The 15,437-nt window shown below is 49.1% G+C and overlaps 2 protein-coding genes and 1 long non-coding RNA gene across 13 annotated transcripts in view; 1 reads left to right on the forward strand and 2 right to left on the reverse strand.

Moving 5' to 3' along the window:
* Nucleotides 1–11,732, forward strand: part of DAAM2 (dishevelled associated activator of morphogenesis 2) — a 113,223-nt gene extending 101,491 nt beyond the window's left edge. For 5 of the 6 annotated variants that reach the window (XM_030795785.1, XM_030795782.1, XM_030795783.1 and 2 more), the window contains 6 exons: nucleotides 3,760–3,928; nucleotides 4,091–4,198; nucleotides 5,770–5,830; nucleotides 6,988–7,119; nucleotides 8,201–8,371; nucleotides 8,715–11,732. In XM_030795785.1, the coding sequence (XP_030651645.1) occupies nucleotides 3,760–3,928; nucleotides 4,091–4,198; nucleotides 5,770–5,830; nucleotides 6,988–7,119; nucleotides 8,201–8,371; nucleotides 8,715–8,939 (866 nt within the window). In that variant the 3' untranslated portion in view covers nucleotides 8,940–11,732. The remainder of the gene's footprint in view (nucleotides 1–3,759; nucleotides 3,929–4,090; nucleotides 4,199–5,769; nucleotides 5,831–6,987; nucleotides 7,120–8,200; nucleotides 8,372–8,714) is intronic. The other variant, XM_030795787.1, reaches the window with a different exon arrangement.
* LOC115830849 lies at nucleotides 4,209–6,978 on the reverse strand. The gene is made up of 3 exons (XR_004026356.1): nucleotides 6,659–6,978; nucleotides 5,119–5,329; nucleotides 4,209–4,314 (listed from the first exon to the last, which is right to left on the reverse strand). It is a non-coding gene; the product is annotated as an uncharacterized LOC115830849 (long non-coding RNA).
* The window catches only part of MOCS1 (molybdenum cofactor synthesis 1), a 34,214-nt gene continuing 29,913 nt past the window's right edge, over nucleotides 11,137–15,437 (reverse strand). For 5 of the 6 annotated variants that reach the window (XM_030795788.1, XM_012496520.2, XM_004090855.3 and 2 more), the window contains one exon: nucleotides 12,184–13,954. In XM_030795788.1, the coding sequence (XP_030651648.1) occupies nucleotides 13,194–13,954 (761 nt within the window). In that variant the 3' untranslated portion in view covers nucleotides 12,184–13,193. Of the gene's footprint in view, nucleotides 13,955–15,437 lie in introns of all 6 variants that reach the window. The other variant, XM_003281494.3, reaches the window with a different exon arrangement.

The following is a 15,437-nucleotide window of genomic DNA, read 5'->3' on the forward strand; positions in this document are numbered from 1 at the left end:
CTGCTGCAGACTGCCTTTGGAGCATGCAGCACAAGTAATGGGTTCAGCCCAAGACCTGTGTGCACAACTATTTCTATGTCTTGGGTCAGTGGAACAAATGTGAGCAATTGCCATTTGGAGATTTGGAACCAGAGTAGCTTAGCCACCAGAAAGGTTTAATCTCAGGCAGTTTCCTGCTCCCAGGAGCCTTAGAATTAGTCAGTGGAGGCTGGGTGCGGTGGCTGACGCCTATAATACCAGCACTTTGGGAGGCCAAGGCAGGCGGATCACAAGGTCAGGAGATCGAGACTACTCTGGCTAACATGGTGAAACCTCGTCTCTACTAAAAAAAATACAAAAAAATTAGCTGGGTGTGGTGGTGGGCACCTGTAGTCCCAGCTATTCAGGAGGCTGAGGCAGGAAAATGGCATAAACTCAGGAGGTGGAGCTTGCAGTGAGCCGACATGGCGCCACTGCATTCCAGCCTGGGCAACAGAGCGAGACTCCATCTCAAAAAAGAAAAAAAAAAAGAATTAGTCAGTGGATACTCAGGAAAGGAGTCTCCATTTGATATCAAGCTAAGCCGAGTAAGATGTGTTTGGGACAGCAAGATCTGCTGGGGAAAGCTACTCTTCTATAGCTCTGCTCTATAATAATTGCTCTGTATAGCAATGGCTGCTGTCCTTGTATAGTCCAGACATAGGTCTCTTTCCTCTAAGAGCTAGATAGGAAAGATATGCCTAAAGTTGTGTATTATAGAATCAGATCAGTGTGTGTGACTGTAAGTGGAGAAAAGAAGATTGTGCAAAGATGGGATTCTTATTCTTCCTTCCAGTTCTCCCAGGAAGTATTCCTGGAAGAGCTAAGATTTAGCCTTTCCCAGCTAGGTGATGAGCTGTTGACACCTCCCCTCCTACTCCAGCAGGGGTTCTGAGTCCATATGCCAAAAGCCAGTTCACCAAATTTGACAAATTTACCAGTTCTTCTATGAATATATTCATGAACTTATAATTCTTGAATATATTCTTCTTATGAATATATTTATTGCTGAATATACCACATTTACCGATTCTTATTATAAATACATTCACCGAATATAGTCAAGATGAATATGGTTGCAAATGTAATATTCTTATGAATATATTCATGAATATATTATTCTTGTGAATATATCTAAAATGTCAGAACTGCATCTGGGCGTTTTCCCATTTACACTGATTTCCTTTGAACTCTTGTCATTTTCTGTTTTGCCAACATTTTAGCATTTTTAGGAGGATTCCTTTGCAGATTTTCCAAATAGCATATAAACCTTAGAGAAAACATCCCAACCAATATAAATTGCCAGAAACTTTCCCAAGTATTCTTTTTAAATAAACTTTTTTTGAAACATAACATGCATATAGAAAAGTACACAAATCATAAGAGTCCTACTTGAGGAATTAAAAAAGGGAACCACATGTGTAATCAACACCCAGGTCAAGAAATACAGCTTCCAACCCCCCAGAGCCTTCTTCATGTCTCCCTCCCAAACTTTACCCCCCTCCCTCCTCTCTAAAGCTCAAACCCATCTTGACTGCTAGATTAGTTTTATCGGTTTTAAACTTTATTTTTTAAATTTTTACTTATTTTCGAGACAGGGTCCTGCCCTGTCACCCAGGCTGGAGTGCAATGGTGTGATCTTGGCTCACTGCAACCTCTGCCTCCTGGGCTCAAGGTATCCTCCCATCTCAGCCTCCCAAGTAGCTGGCACTACAGGCACATGCCGCCAGCCTGGCTAATTTTTGTATTTTTGTAGAGACAGGGTTTCACCATGTTGCCTGGGCTAGTCTCAAACTCCTGGGCCCAAGTGATCTGCCCACCTCGGCCTCCCAAAGTGCTGGGATTGTAGGCATGAGCTATCACACTTGGCCTGTTTTGAACTTTATATGAAAGGAATGATAGTATGAATAATTTTATGCTGGTGACTTTTGCTCAACATTATGGTTGTGAGTTGTCCCTACTGTTACATGTAGCAGTGGGTTATTCATTTTCAGTTCTGCATTTTATTCCATTATACGAATACACCATAATTTACCCATTCTATTTGGAATTTTAAAAACCTACAAACAACCCACCAAGAATAATGTGGCTTTTAGGTTATAGGGTATGTACGTGTTCAACTTAAAAGCTACTGACAAATCTTACTATTCATTTTTACAACTTTTGTATTTATTTATTTATTTATTTTGAGACAGAGCCTCACTCTATCATCCAGGCTGGAGTGCAGTGGTGTGATCTCGGCTCACTGCAACCTGTGTCTCCTGGGTTCAAGCAGTTCTCCTGTCTCAGCTTCCCAAGTAACTGGGATTACAGGTGTGCACCATCACGCCTGGCTAATTTTTGTATTTTTAGTAGAGACAGGGTTTCACCGTGTTGCCCAGGCTGGTCTCGAACTCCTGACCTCAGGTGATCTGCCTGCCTCAGCCTCCCAAAGTGCTGGTATAGCTTCTTTTTAACAGTTACTTATTTCTAACTGTGTTCGAAGCTTTCTACAAACTTTTAGCACAGTCGTTTTCATTTTATCTTCCTGGCAGCATCTTAAAGAAGGTTCAGTTTGGCATAAGCCATAGATCACAGGATAATCCGGTCTTTTTGTTGCCACACTGAATATTCAAAAATCATATTCCATAACTAGCAGACAGAATCTCAGTTTAGGATTTGTGTCCCCCTTCTGTGCACCCACCATAAAGACATCATAGCTGAGGAAGGGCCAGAGCATACACAGCAGAATGAATTATTGAAGTTTTGGTTACTGTTAGCTTAGTTTGTATTTCTAGCAAATATATCATTTAGAGCATTGGGGGAAAGTGGTTAAGATGCCCAAAGGTTGGAAAAATCTTAAAAATGACATTCAACAGGATGTCAAGTAGCTTATTTCATCAAATCTTAGACACTCTCAACTGAAAAGCATGCCATTATTTTATAGAACAAAAATAATAGAATATTATAATTGAGGATATGTTAATTAATTGATGATTTTTTTTTTCTTTCCAAAAAATCCAATAGAATATAGTATTTCAAGACAGGCAGAAGCAATCCCATAATAGGTAAAATGCTGAAGTGCTAGGTTTAGAAAAGTAGAAGTGTCATATTCATGAGTATATTCATGGAAAGAATATCTGAATAATCTTTTTTTCTTTTTTCTTTTTTCTTTTTGATACAGAGTCTCATGCTGTTGCCCAGGCTGGAGTGCCAGGCAGTGATGCAATCTTGGCTCACTGCAGCCTCAGCCTCCTGGGTTCAAGTGACTCTTTTGCTTTGGCTTCCCAAGCAGCTGGGATTATAGGCATACGCCACCACACCTGACTAATTTTTTTGTATTTTTAGTAGAGACGGGGTTTCACCATGTTGGCCAGGCTGGTCTTGAACTCCTGACCTCAAGGGCTCTCCCTGCCTCGGCCTCCCAAAGTGCTGGGATTAGAGGTGTGAGCGACCGCACCTGGCCTTCTTAATAATCTTTAAATACATGTAAGAAAAGATCTTCTGAAATTGTCTTCTTAAGAAGAGCTGGCATGTCCTACAAATGGGGTGTCTGGTGAATTGGCCTTGGTGAATGTGTCTGCTTCCCCTGGAGGTGGGTGAATGTGAAATCGATGGGTCTGCTGAGAAGTGGGTATAATCTCTGCCTCACTGAGAGACAGCCCCTTTTCTGAACTTTGCGGTGGCATCTTCCTGGGGTGCAATGGGAACTGCTGCCCTGCCTAGCCCATGCAGGGCTCTGACCTGTGCCTCCTCTCCCAGCCATCCTGTTGGCCTCCCGGGAGCTGGTCCGCAGCAAGCGTCTAAGACAGATGCTAGAGGTCATCCTGGCCATAGGCAACTTCATGAACAAAGGGCAGCGTGGGGGCGCCTACGGGTTCCGGGTGGCCAGCCTCAACAAGATCGCTGACACCAAGTCCAGCATCGACAGGTGAGGACCTCCCTTCCCGGCCACTTCCTTGGTATCTATCTCACCCTAAGACTCATCCTAAGACTCACCACCCCTTTCTCTTAACACTCCATCCTAGTTTCCCTCTGACCTTCGTGCCCAGTTTCCTCTGTCACTTACCACTGACCTGACTTTTGTCCACAGAAACATCTCTCTGCTCCATTACCTGATCATGATCCTGGAGAAGCATTTTCCTGATATTCTGAACATGCCTTCAGAGCTGCAGCATCTTCCAGAAGCTGCCAAAGTCAAGTGAGGGTTCTCTCCAAGACTTCCTTCTTCCCATGATGACCCTCATTCTTGTCTTACTTTCCTCTTTTGGGGTCTACTCTGGGCTTGATGATGGCTTGTGTGAGACCTCGGTTCCTCTGAGTTCAAAAGAATTTAAACAGACACACAGCAAAGGGGGTTTAGCATAGAACAATGTATTGCAAAAGAAGAAGAATATCTTGTAAGTTAGGTGCAGAATAGACAGTACACCCTGAGAGAGAGAGGATTCAGGGCAGGCTGCTTGTAAGGATGAGACAGCCAAGACTGGCACTAGGAAGACTCCCATTATGGGACATTTACACGATTATTCATAAAGAGGTGGGAAGAGGTGTTATTAGGAAGCAAGCTCTGAGTGGTCCTCTGGGTGCACATGTGTAGTAGCTGTGCGTGCTTTTTCATACATCGCATGTCTCATTAGCATCTTAAATCTCCACCTAGGGGTATGTTTCCTTACTATTATATAATGAGCAAAGGGCCAGTTTGAGGATAGGTAAAATCAAAATGTGCATGCTTTCTAGAGGGGAAAGTCCCCACTGCAGATAGCTTTGCTTGAATGAGCTCAATTACAATGCGAATGCTGAGGTTTATTGTGTTGACTGCATGGGCACCACCACAGCTGCTGTGTTCTGAGAAGTGCTCACTTCCTTGACTACCTATCCTGCCTCAGGCTGAGTAGGAATGGGCCATGTCTCAGGGTCTGCTTCTGGGAAAACCAAACAAAGACAATTTGCTCTTAAATCCTTATTTCAGAGATGCTTCCAGAAAATACCAGTAGAAGAATGGGGAAGTGAGCCAGAGATAGAAAGAATGCCAGTAACAAACATTATTAAGCCAGTTACCACTCACAGGCAATTGGTGCTTAACCCCATGAGGAATTCTGGGAAACGGTGTGGAATACTTACTTCAGTTTTCCCACCCAAAGGGCAAGGTTGCTGGGGCAATCAGAGAGCATCTCCTCTCAGTAATTGGCCGAGGAGCTCTGCAGGGGCAGGGAATAACTCTCTGGCCACAGGTACAGTTGGTCTCAAAAAGAGTGTGCATACAGTTGGAAGAGTTGGGGCCATGCCCTACAGTGGATGGTCCAAGGAAATGTGGGTGGGGCACCAACAGCATCTGCTAGGCAAGAAATCAGACATGAACATCTAGGCTGATAGATGTCATCTCCAGGAAAACTAGAAACATAGTGGTAAATAGCTCACTGGTATCGAATGCTATTGCTTGCAGGATCACATAAAGAGTTTATAAGCATTACCTGGTACTAATAAAAATAAATAGGTCTAAGTCAGAGGCCACAGGTTGGAAATCTTCTGCTATTGCAGCATGACATTTCTGACCTGGAAAGATCTATAGAATGCAGGTTTCACCTTGTTAATTTATGGATGCACAGACAGAGGCATGAAGGGGAGGTGCTTTGTCAGGGCCAACATCAATGGCCACACCAGGGCTGGAACCCAGGCCACTGTGCTTGGCTCTGCCCTCTCCCTGAACCAGCTTTAGCACCTCAAGGCGGGAGCTGATGGTCCTCATTCCCTTCCCTCTGTGTCTCCTCACAGCCTAGCAGAGCTGGAGAAAGAGGTGGGCAACCTCAGGAGGGGCCTGAGAGCGGTGGAGGTGGTGAGTACCTCGTCAATGCCTACCTGGGTGAGGGCTGCTGTAGGCAAACACTGTTCGTCACTGCACCCTAAACTCCTACACAGGGGCAAAAAACAACAGGCACAATGGGTACAGTACAGCTTCTAGCACAGGGTCAGCCCTTCCAAAGGATAACTGGATTACTGGGGCTTAAGTTTGAGCCTTTTAAAGGGGATTATCTAAGACTATACCCATGTTACTGTCTAATTCGGTGTCTATTTGGCAGTGGAGTGGAATAAACCATACATCTGACCCATGCCTACACTGGATTCAAGTGCATGGGAAAGAGAATCCTCATCCCTTGACTGCCAGCTAGGGGCAGGAAGCACACAATGTGGCAGCGGGACCGATGTCCCCAGAAGATTCTTCCTGATGTCTTTCTGCCTCTTTCCTGGGCCAGTGGAGGACCCAGGTCTCTTATTCCCACCATTTCTGTTCTGATGGCTTCTCGGCTGATACTATCTCTGGCTCTAGCCTTCCACAAAACACCAGTAGAGGAGTGGGGAAGTGAGCCAGACTGGCCCAGTATGGGGATGTCTCTAAGTCTTGTTCCCCACACCTAGGAACAAGAGACCCTTCCCGTCTTCACTGTGGAGACAGGCAGTGGGTAAGGGGAGAATGGACTTTAGAGACTGAGATTAAGGATGACAAAGAACATTTTGTTGCCACTATGGTGGGGGAAGATGATTTTCCAAATTTACGATTTTATAGTCCTGTTAAGTGCTACTCAAAGTGTGGTACATGGACCAGCAGCCTCTGAATCAGCTGGAAGCTTTAGAAAAATGTCTCTTTAATTTGTGCATGAGTCACCTGGAGTCTTGTAAAGATGAGTCTTGTTAAAATGCAGCTTCTGATCCTGTGGGTCTGAGAGTCTGTATTTCTCATAATTTCCCAGGTGCTGCTGCTGGCCCCAGGTGACACGTTGGGTCTCAGTGCTCTAGAGAAAGAAAGATGGCAGGGTGGGCTGGCTGCTAATGCTCATAGTCTTTGCCATCCTTAGAACTTTGAGACGCAGGGTGTTCCCTCTTCCAAAGGGCTCAATGTCCCGTGAGTGACAAGGAGGGGAGATGTGGTGATCCCTGCACCCCTGACTCTCATCTTGGCACCAGTCTAAGCAGCACTTCACCCACCCTCCTCAGGAGCTGGAATATCAGAGGCGCCAGGTACGGGAGCCCAGTGACAAGTTTGTCCCCGTCATGAGCGACTTCATCACGGTGTCCAGCTTCAGCTTCTCCGAGCTGGAGGACCAGTTAAATGAGGCCAGGGACAAGGTAAGAGTGCCCCAACCCCCACTGCTTGCCAACCCAGCCTTATCTAAACAAGCTCCTTCACCCATTCCTACCATAGACAGCCCAGGAGGGACAAACCCAGAGTTACAGAGCTTTGAGAGAAAACCATTTCCTCACTCTTAACAAGACAAGCAATGATAACCACATACCGCAAAGATCATGGTCCATTTATCAGATATCAGGCACCATGTTAAGTGTTTTAATGATTTGTCACCACCTACCTTATGGGTTTGTTGAAAGGTTATTTCCCATTTGACAGATATGAACGCTAAAATCAGAGATGCTAAGTAACTTGCCCAAGATTGCCCAGCTGTAAGTGATAGAATCTGACAGCACAGCTCAGCGGTGGACATGATTACTATGCCTCTCTATCTGCTTCTCACACTAATGTGCCCATAGACCTCATGTATGGGGGTCTTATTAAAACATGGATTCTCATTTAGGAGGCCTGGGGTCTGAGATTCTGCATTTCTAACAGGAGGTGAACCTGCTGCTAGTCCATGAAGCACACTTTGAGTAGTGAGATCTTTCTTAGAGGACACTGAGTGGGTTGAATTAACAATGGTAGCTCTCAGTAAGTCAGAACAGTGCCTGGCATATGTAAGTATAGCCACTGTTTTATAGCCACCAACTCCTCTAACCCCCCAACACCACTATGATGTAGATTCTATTATTCCCATTTGACAGAGGAGGAAGCTGAGGCACAGAGGGGTTATTAACCTGAGAACTAGAGGATCTCTGAAGTTCTGCCAGGCTCTTCCTGACCTCAGGAAGGGCTTCCCAAGGTCTATACCCCTGATCGCATGCCTACCCCTTACAGACCCAGGGGTGGCTCTAAGGTGGACTGTGAGTGAGCCCAACTCTTTACCTGCCTCTCCTTAGCCTTGTCTCTGATCGCAATGATGATGGGGGCGTCTTCTCACCTCTTCCAGCCCTGCCCCCTGTGCCAACAGTCCCCAGCCTTGCACTGGGCTCTGCTCTGGCTAGAACCAAGCTAACCTCAGGGGCTGAGCCCAGCATGCTCCAGGGCACTCTCCACCAATCCTGTTCTCTCCCTTGACAGTTCGCCAAGGCCTTGATGCACTTCGGGGAGCATGACAGCAAGATGCAGCCAGACGAATTCTTTGGCATCTTTGATACCTTCTTGCAGGCCTTCTCAGAGGCCCGGCAGGATCTAGAGGCCATGAGGAGGAGGAAGGAGGAGGAGGAGCGGCGGGCGCGCATGGAAGCCATGGTGAGGGGCCGTGCCAGGCCTGGGACTGAGGGGAGACAGGGGTGCCACTTGGGGAGAACACCCCCAAACTGGGGTGTGTGGGAGGAGGGCAGGGACTGAGGAACTGAGGAACACCATAGGGGGTGGATGTCAGCCCCAGGAAAGAGAAACTTCTTCCCAGCCTGAGGGAAGAGAGTGGTGTGAAACGGGGAGCCTGTATGTCCTAGGCAGGAGGAAAGTGGGGCCAACAGATACAGGCAGGCAGCATGACCACGGCCTAGGAGTTAGCCCAGGGCTGGGGGGGCTGCCCTGGCTTCAGCGCCTCTCCCTGAGAGGGTTCCTATCTCTGGCCCCCCACCTGCAGCTGAAGGAGCAGAGGGAACGTGAGCGGTGGCAGCGGCAGCGGAAGGTCCTGGCTGCGGGCAGCTCACTGGAGGAGGGAGGCGAGTTTGATGACCTGGTGTCAGCCCTGCGCTCTGGGGAGGTCTTCGACAAGGACTTATGCAAGCTCAAGCGCAGCCGCAAGCGATCAGGGAGCCAGGCCCTGGAAGTCACCCGGGAGCGGGCAATAAACCGGCTAAATTATTGACCTGGGGAACTAGCCACACAGGAGGCCGGGAGACAGGGATGGGTGAGAATGGGGCTGAGTGGAGGAGGTGGTGATATTTAAACCATTTGGTGCTTGGTTTAGAGCCCTGGGCTGGGTCCTGGGATGGGGGGCTGTGTGTGGCTGGACCAGGTGTCTCCCCACGCTTACCTTAAGGGGCTCCTCTCATCTCCCCTTCACACGATTCCTTCTGTGCCCTGGCCCCAGGGATTATTCTGAGGCTGAGTTGGACATCCCTGGAGGGCCTCAGGCCAGGTAGCCCCAGGCTGAAGGGGCCCTGCTCCCCATGCCCTACCATGGGCACCCATGTGCTGGCACAGAACAGTTCCAGATATAGACTGGAGAGGTCCACAGCCTTGTCCAGATTTCCTGTGTAGCACGGGGAGTAATGATGGAGGGAGCCCCTGAGAGGGAATCTGGTGAGGGAATCCAGACTCCCGTCTCTCAAGGGGAGACTCAACAGAACATTGACCTGGGGGCAAACTTTCCTCTTGAATGGAAACAGAGGAGGCATTATATATTCTAGTTAGATCAGCTCTGGTAGGTTCCAGAAAATAGTCAATGTTGGAAGGATGATGCAGGGACCAATGCCATCAGGACAGAGTAGCAGTGTCTGTTTCCCATGTCACAAGTCCTCTGGCCTCTCCCTGCATGTCTTAAGTATCTTTCCCTTCCTTCTCTACCGTCACCTCCATCCTGTCTACTAATCCACAGTCCTAGAAGACTCACCTTGGGTTTCCACAGCTATGGCTCACTACCAGGTGCTTGATGAATCTGGCGAGGGGCTCAAGACAGACCTCATTCATCACCACACCTCATGCCTTTTGGGCATCTCCCCATCTCCTGGACACCTGGCCATTGTTGTGAAGCCAGACAGTGACCTCAAATGTTGCCTTGGAGTCCCCTATAGCCCCTCAGCAGAGGGCAGCACTTGAATGCTTAGCTCCATCCCACAGCTCTCTACTTCATATAAATCGCTCAGGCCCTCCCACCCCTTCTCTAACACTAGCCTCAAGGCAGAAGCCACAGCGGCCTCTGTCCAGCCTGCAGGTGGCCACTTGGAACCATGTGTCCACTGGCATTGGAGAGTTGGTTCCTGAGAGGTCTGAGGGCCAGAGCTGCCCTCCACATTAACATGCTGTCTCTAAGGGTGGCCCCTCCTCTCAGGCGTTCGGATGGGGCAAACAGCAGAGCAGGCAAGGGAAACTGGGGAGATGGGGATGGAGGAGGAAGGCTGACATCCTCTGGGGAGCACATCACCTGAAGGTGCCAAGGAGGAAGGCTGAGAGGGGGGCCACCCCACCTCTGGTACCCAATTTGGTTCTTCAGCCCGACTTGCGAGGGGCTCCTTCTGGTCCTCCCATCCACTCCTACCTTCCATTTTGTCCATCTCGTGCTGGCCTTCGTGGATGGGATGGCTGTATCTAGACAAGGTTTTTCTAAAACTCCCTCAAGGCTCTTATTCAATACCACACTCCAAGTTGGCCTTTCATCCTCTTTGAGACTGGCCCAACCAGCTCTTGGCCCTTCTGCCCTTCCCCGTGTTTCTCACTTTCCAACCTAATCCCCGGCTCAGGGTTATTGCCAGTGGAGACCGGTGAGCTGGGCCTACTCTCAGCTGCCTATCTTCTGCCTTTCACTTGCATCCAACTCCTGGGGCTGGGACTGTAGTAGCTGCAGGGGGAAGAAACACAGGGTTGGTGAGCCCAGCATGTGCGTTGGTTTGAGGGGGCGGGCAGCGTGTGTGTTCTGGTGGGAGGGATGTGAGCAAGTGCAAGCCTGACTGACACAGGTGTGAAGAGGCCATCCTGGAACCCAGGTGAGGGCAAGATGAAGGCTTCCAGGCAGAACAGCTGCAGAGAGTTTGGCTATACCCATCTGCAGCCCCAAGAGCTCCCACTGCAAGACAAGCATTGGGGAAGATGGGAGGTTGTGGGTGAGGCCTCTAAAGGCCCTCTCCCAAACTGACCAGGCTGATGTCAACCTAACCCCCTCGGGCAGGGAATAGGGGAGGGCTCCACAAGCATGTCTGGCATTCCCACCCACCACGGAAGACTGGGTACGCACCTGGAAAGAAAAGGAAGCTGTTCAAGACACACTTGATCTTCAGAAAAGCAGAATTTGGTTCAACTCTTGACAGAGGACACAAATACGTTGTTCCAGAGCCCAGCCTTCTCTAAAAGGTATTTTTCTATTTATTTTCTAGATCTGGCCAGTGGCTCTGGTGCTAGATGCCACTGTAGCCAGATCTCCAACAGTGCCTTGGACCATGGACTCATACTCAACTGAGTAAGAAGGGGCTGGTGCCCAGTCGGGGTAGCTGAGCTGGTCCTTAATATGTTTTAGCCTCAATGTTTCTTGGTCTTGCTTTTTTCATGCCCTCCCTACCACTTCTGCCACCTTTAGATAAGTTTCTCCAGCTAATTTTGTGGCCAATGTAAAATTCATCGTCAACCTAACACAACCTTCTCAGCAGCCTTTCTCCCCTGCGATGGAAATAAAGTGTTTAGGGCAGTGGGAGAAAATTCTCCAGGTGAATAGGGAAGGGTCTGGTCCAGCCTCTCCCTACTCCCATCCCATTTCCACCAACTGGGGAGCTGTGACTATCTCCCCTGACCACTACCAGGGATGCCTTCACACCAAGGCTGTTCTCACCAGCTGCCTCAGATGACAAATGAGGCTAATGGACAAAATCTACAGTGTCCTTTTTCACTTGCACCTTTTTTATAAGAATATATTGTAATACTAAAAAATATTAAATTCATACCATCCCTACCCACTCTGCCTTTAAAAACTTGTGCCTTCTTCCTATGAGGGGATCTGGGGTGGGCTGAGAGTGGTGTGCTGGAGCCAGCTTGTACCAGCTCTGTGAGAACCAATTGTTTACATTTTCAGGAATTTTGCAAGCCATTTGACATACTGGTAGCTTGAAATTATTCAACATGGGAGTATTTGTATCACAGAAATTCTTTTCCAGAGAGTTGGTTGTTAAATATTTGCCAGCACACCTTGGCATAGGGCAGAGGGGAGGCAGGCAGGGGGCACTAGAGGACTCAAAGACATCCAAGTTAGAGAGCCCAGCAGGCCAGAACTGTGTGTGTGTGTGGGATGTGAGAGCCAGGAGCCTCTAATTGCCCTCTCTGATCTCTAATAGCTGGTGATGCAAGCAATCAGCTTTGAACACCCCTGGCCACCACCTGACAAAAAATTTCCCTCAGATGGTGCATTTCTATACCCCCTACTCCACTTTCTTCTCCCATAGTGGGGCTATACAGAGAATATGCCCTTAGGCCTTTCCAGGTCCCTCCTCTTCTTCCCTCAGGGGAATGTGTCTTGGGATAGGGTTGATAGGTGCAGCCTTCCCTATGAAACTGCAGCAGCCCAGTGCCCTACCCACAGTGTCTTCATTCTTGCATCTGCAAAGTTGGCATCGTGGCTTTATTTGTGCGCTGTGAGGGCGAAGGCAATCTATCATCAACTCTTCTTTCCCGAATATGCTCCAGAATAAAGAGGGGTGGGTGGAACAGCCGTGAACAGGGCCAGATGTGGGCCGTGTGGTCCGGCAGGAGTCCTTAGGGCTATGGCCCACGTGTGCACATCCTGTTTCGGAGGAGGGGGGCCTGAAGAAAAGGGGCTGGCAGGACCGGGCAACTGTTAAGCTGAAAGGCTGCAAGTCTGATGGGACACAGACTTGGGCAGAAGGAGAGATGAAGTCAGGACAGGGCAGGGCTGTGGCTTCACAGACTTACTTAGGGAGGCAGAGCTGCTGGGGAGAAGTTGGGATCCATTCTTCAGGCAAGCTTGTGCTTTGCTCTCCTCAAAGTGGGCTCCTCTGCTTAATGAGCCCTTAATCTCTCCCCAGGAAAGTAGGAGAAGAGAAAACCCAAAATGAGAAGGAAAAGTTCCAGGCTGGACTGTCAGAACCTGGTTGTCTGAAATAGTCCACAAAGAACATGATTTCTCAGTTATCTGGCATTGCTTGTTGCAGTCCCGCTCCCATGACCTTAGTGTCCTGGAAGGCTTAAGGGCCTGCTGGTATCCTCCCTATGAAAGGAAGCCCCATTGGTCATTAGAGATCATCTAGCAGCAGGCTTGTTAGTAGTAGAGCAGGCTGACTTCGGGTTTACTGCTCAAGGTAAACAGTGACTGTGATTAAAGGAACCTGACGTCTTTCCCTCAGCCTACATTGCATCCCAGCTCCAGGCCTGGGTGGGCCATGGGTGAGAAGGGCAGGTGCTAAGCCCGATGGAAGTCCCCCCGCTGACCGCCAGTCTTGCTAATGAGCTTGATCTCCTCCAACACGATGTCCCTGCTGACAGCCTTGCACATGTCATACAGGGTGAGGGCGGCCACTGCAGCAGAGGTCAGGGCCTCCATCTCCACCCCGGTGGGGCCCCGAGCCCGGCAAGATGCTTGGATCTTCACGGCATGGTGCGTGCTGTCCAGCTCCAGCTGCACCTGGACGTGGCTCAGGGCCACGTGGTGGCACAGAGGGATCAGCTGGCTGGTCACCTTGGCTGCCTGGACTCCAGCCAGCTGGGCCACCACCAGGGCATCTCCTTTCTTGAGCTGGTTCTGCTGGACAAGCTTGAAGGCTACGGGTCCCAGGAGGACCACGGCTGAAGCCACAGCCACCCGCTCTGTGTCTGGCTTCCTGCCCACATCTACCATAGCTGCCCGTCCTTCCGAGTTCACATGAGTTAGTTGTTCTGAGGTTAGCTGGGGTCCTGAGGGGGCAGCAGGAGCCCAGGAACCTGGGCTAAGGCACTTTGAGTTGGCATCTGAGTCTGCATGGGAAGTGTAGTGTCTCTGAAAGGAGCCAGACCCCAGCTGCTGCTGAGCTAGAGGAGGGGTCTGGGGGACCCTGTATCCTTTCCATAAAGTGGCCATCTGGCTGGAGAAACTCATTCTGGGTCTTAGACCCTGAACATGGAGGGGGTCCCAGGAGGAAATGCTTGGATTGCCTGGTGGGGAATCATGGAACATCAAAAATAACTCTGCAAGGCAAGAAGAAAAGAGAAGAAAGACTAAGTCCAAAAGGCAATTCTTTTTCCCACCTCTACTCCCCAACCCTCTCCCTATCCCACCTCAACTTCTCTTTCACGCCGGGGAAAGAGGAATGAAGAACAAAAAGCGCAGTGGGACAAGACAAAGCAGAAGATCCACAGAGAGATGGCACCCAGAGTCCAAGTTCACAGCCCTTCTCACCCAGTGATGCACAGGGTAACAGCCCTCCTAGAAACTGCTGTGCCACCGTGGCACAGAGTTCCCCTCCTCATGAAAACCTTCTCAATTCCCAAGTTCTCTCAAGCAGCACCAAGCTGAGGCCTGGATCACATTACCTCTGACTGTCCCTTCATTTTCTTAAAACTAGAGCTAGGTCTCACTCTAAATTACCAATTATACTTATTTTTATCTTCACATTCTCCATGAAGAGTTAATATAACCACTTAGTTTACAGGCAAGATAATAAGGGGAATATGTGATCTTCTTAAATGTTTTTCAAGTCCCCTGAAGCACATCAAAAGCACATACAAACTGACGGGCTAATTCAGATGGTGCAGAGGACCTAGGGAACGGTGCAGGCTCTTGTTACTCAAAGGGTGGTTGGCTTATGGACTAGCAGCACTAGCAGCACCAGCAGCACCAGCACCACCTAAGAACTCACAAGAGATGCAGAATCCCACCCTAGACCTTCCAAATCAATCCAAAAGGACAAAAAATCCCCAGTGATTCCCATGCACGCGAAATTCTGAGAGGCCCCGTCCTAGGCAACTCTTGGTTGTATAGAAAGCAGACTGGTTACTCTATATCTCTGAAAGTATGAAGTAAATGCTCCCCCAGCTTCCCACTTCGCATCCTACTCTAAGACCCAGACTTGTCAATGTCAGAGGGGCAGCCTCCCTTCTGGGGAGATGCCATCAAGGCCATGAAGGTGCCTCAGCATGGGTCAGGGCCCAACAAGAGGACTTGGATGCTGGGGGTGGGAGGAGAGGAGATGAGAGTCTTCTTCCCAGTGGCGAGCTACCTTTGCTTTCCCGGGCAGCCAGTGGGCAAAGATGGTCCTTGGGCTGTCTCTAGCCTGCCTTCCTCTGGGCCACTGAGCTCACTCTGCTCCAACCTCTAAAGAAAGGATCTTTCCTCTCATCTTTTTTTTTCCCCCTGCTTTTTCTTTCCTAGTGGCACCGTTCAGGGGGCTCAGAACTGACTGTGAGCAAAGGGTCAAGGCCTCACCTGCTGTAATCTGGGCACCGTGACACAGGGGCAACAGCCACCCTACAGCTCCTCAGTGACCAGCCCAGCCCCCAGGGGTAGGAGACCACATAAGGACTTAAAACCAGGGGGCTATTGTTTGAAGCATCCTACACACACAATGATACATCCTATGCAGATGTTCCTGAGAGTTAAGGAATTGGGAAGTTGAGGTCTTGGCCATCTCATTACATCATGTTACATGTGAGTAACATTATTAACTTGCTG

This window comes from Nomascus leucogenys, chromosome 17 (genome assembly GCF_006542625.1).
Source record: "Nomascus leucogenys isolate Asia chromosome 17, Asia_NLE_v1, whole genome shotgun sequence".
NCBI lineage: Eukaryota > Metazoa > Chordata > Mammalia > Primates > Hylobatidae > Nomascus > Nomascus leucogenys.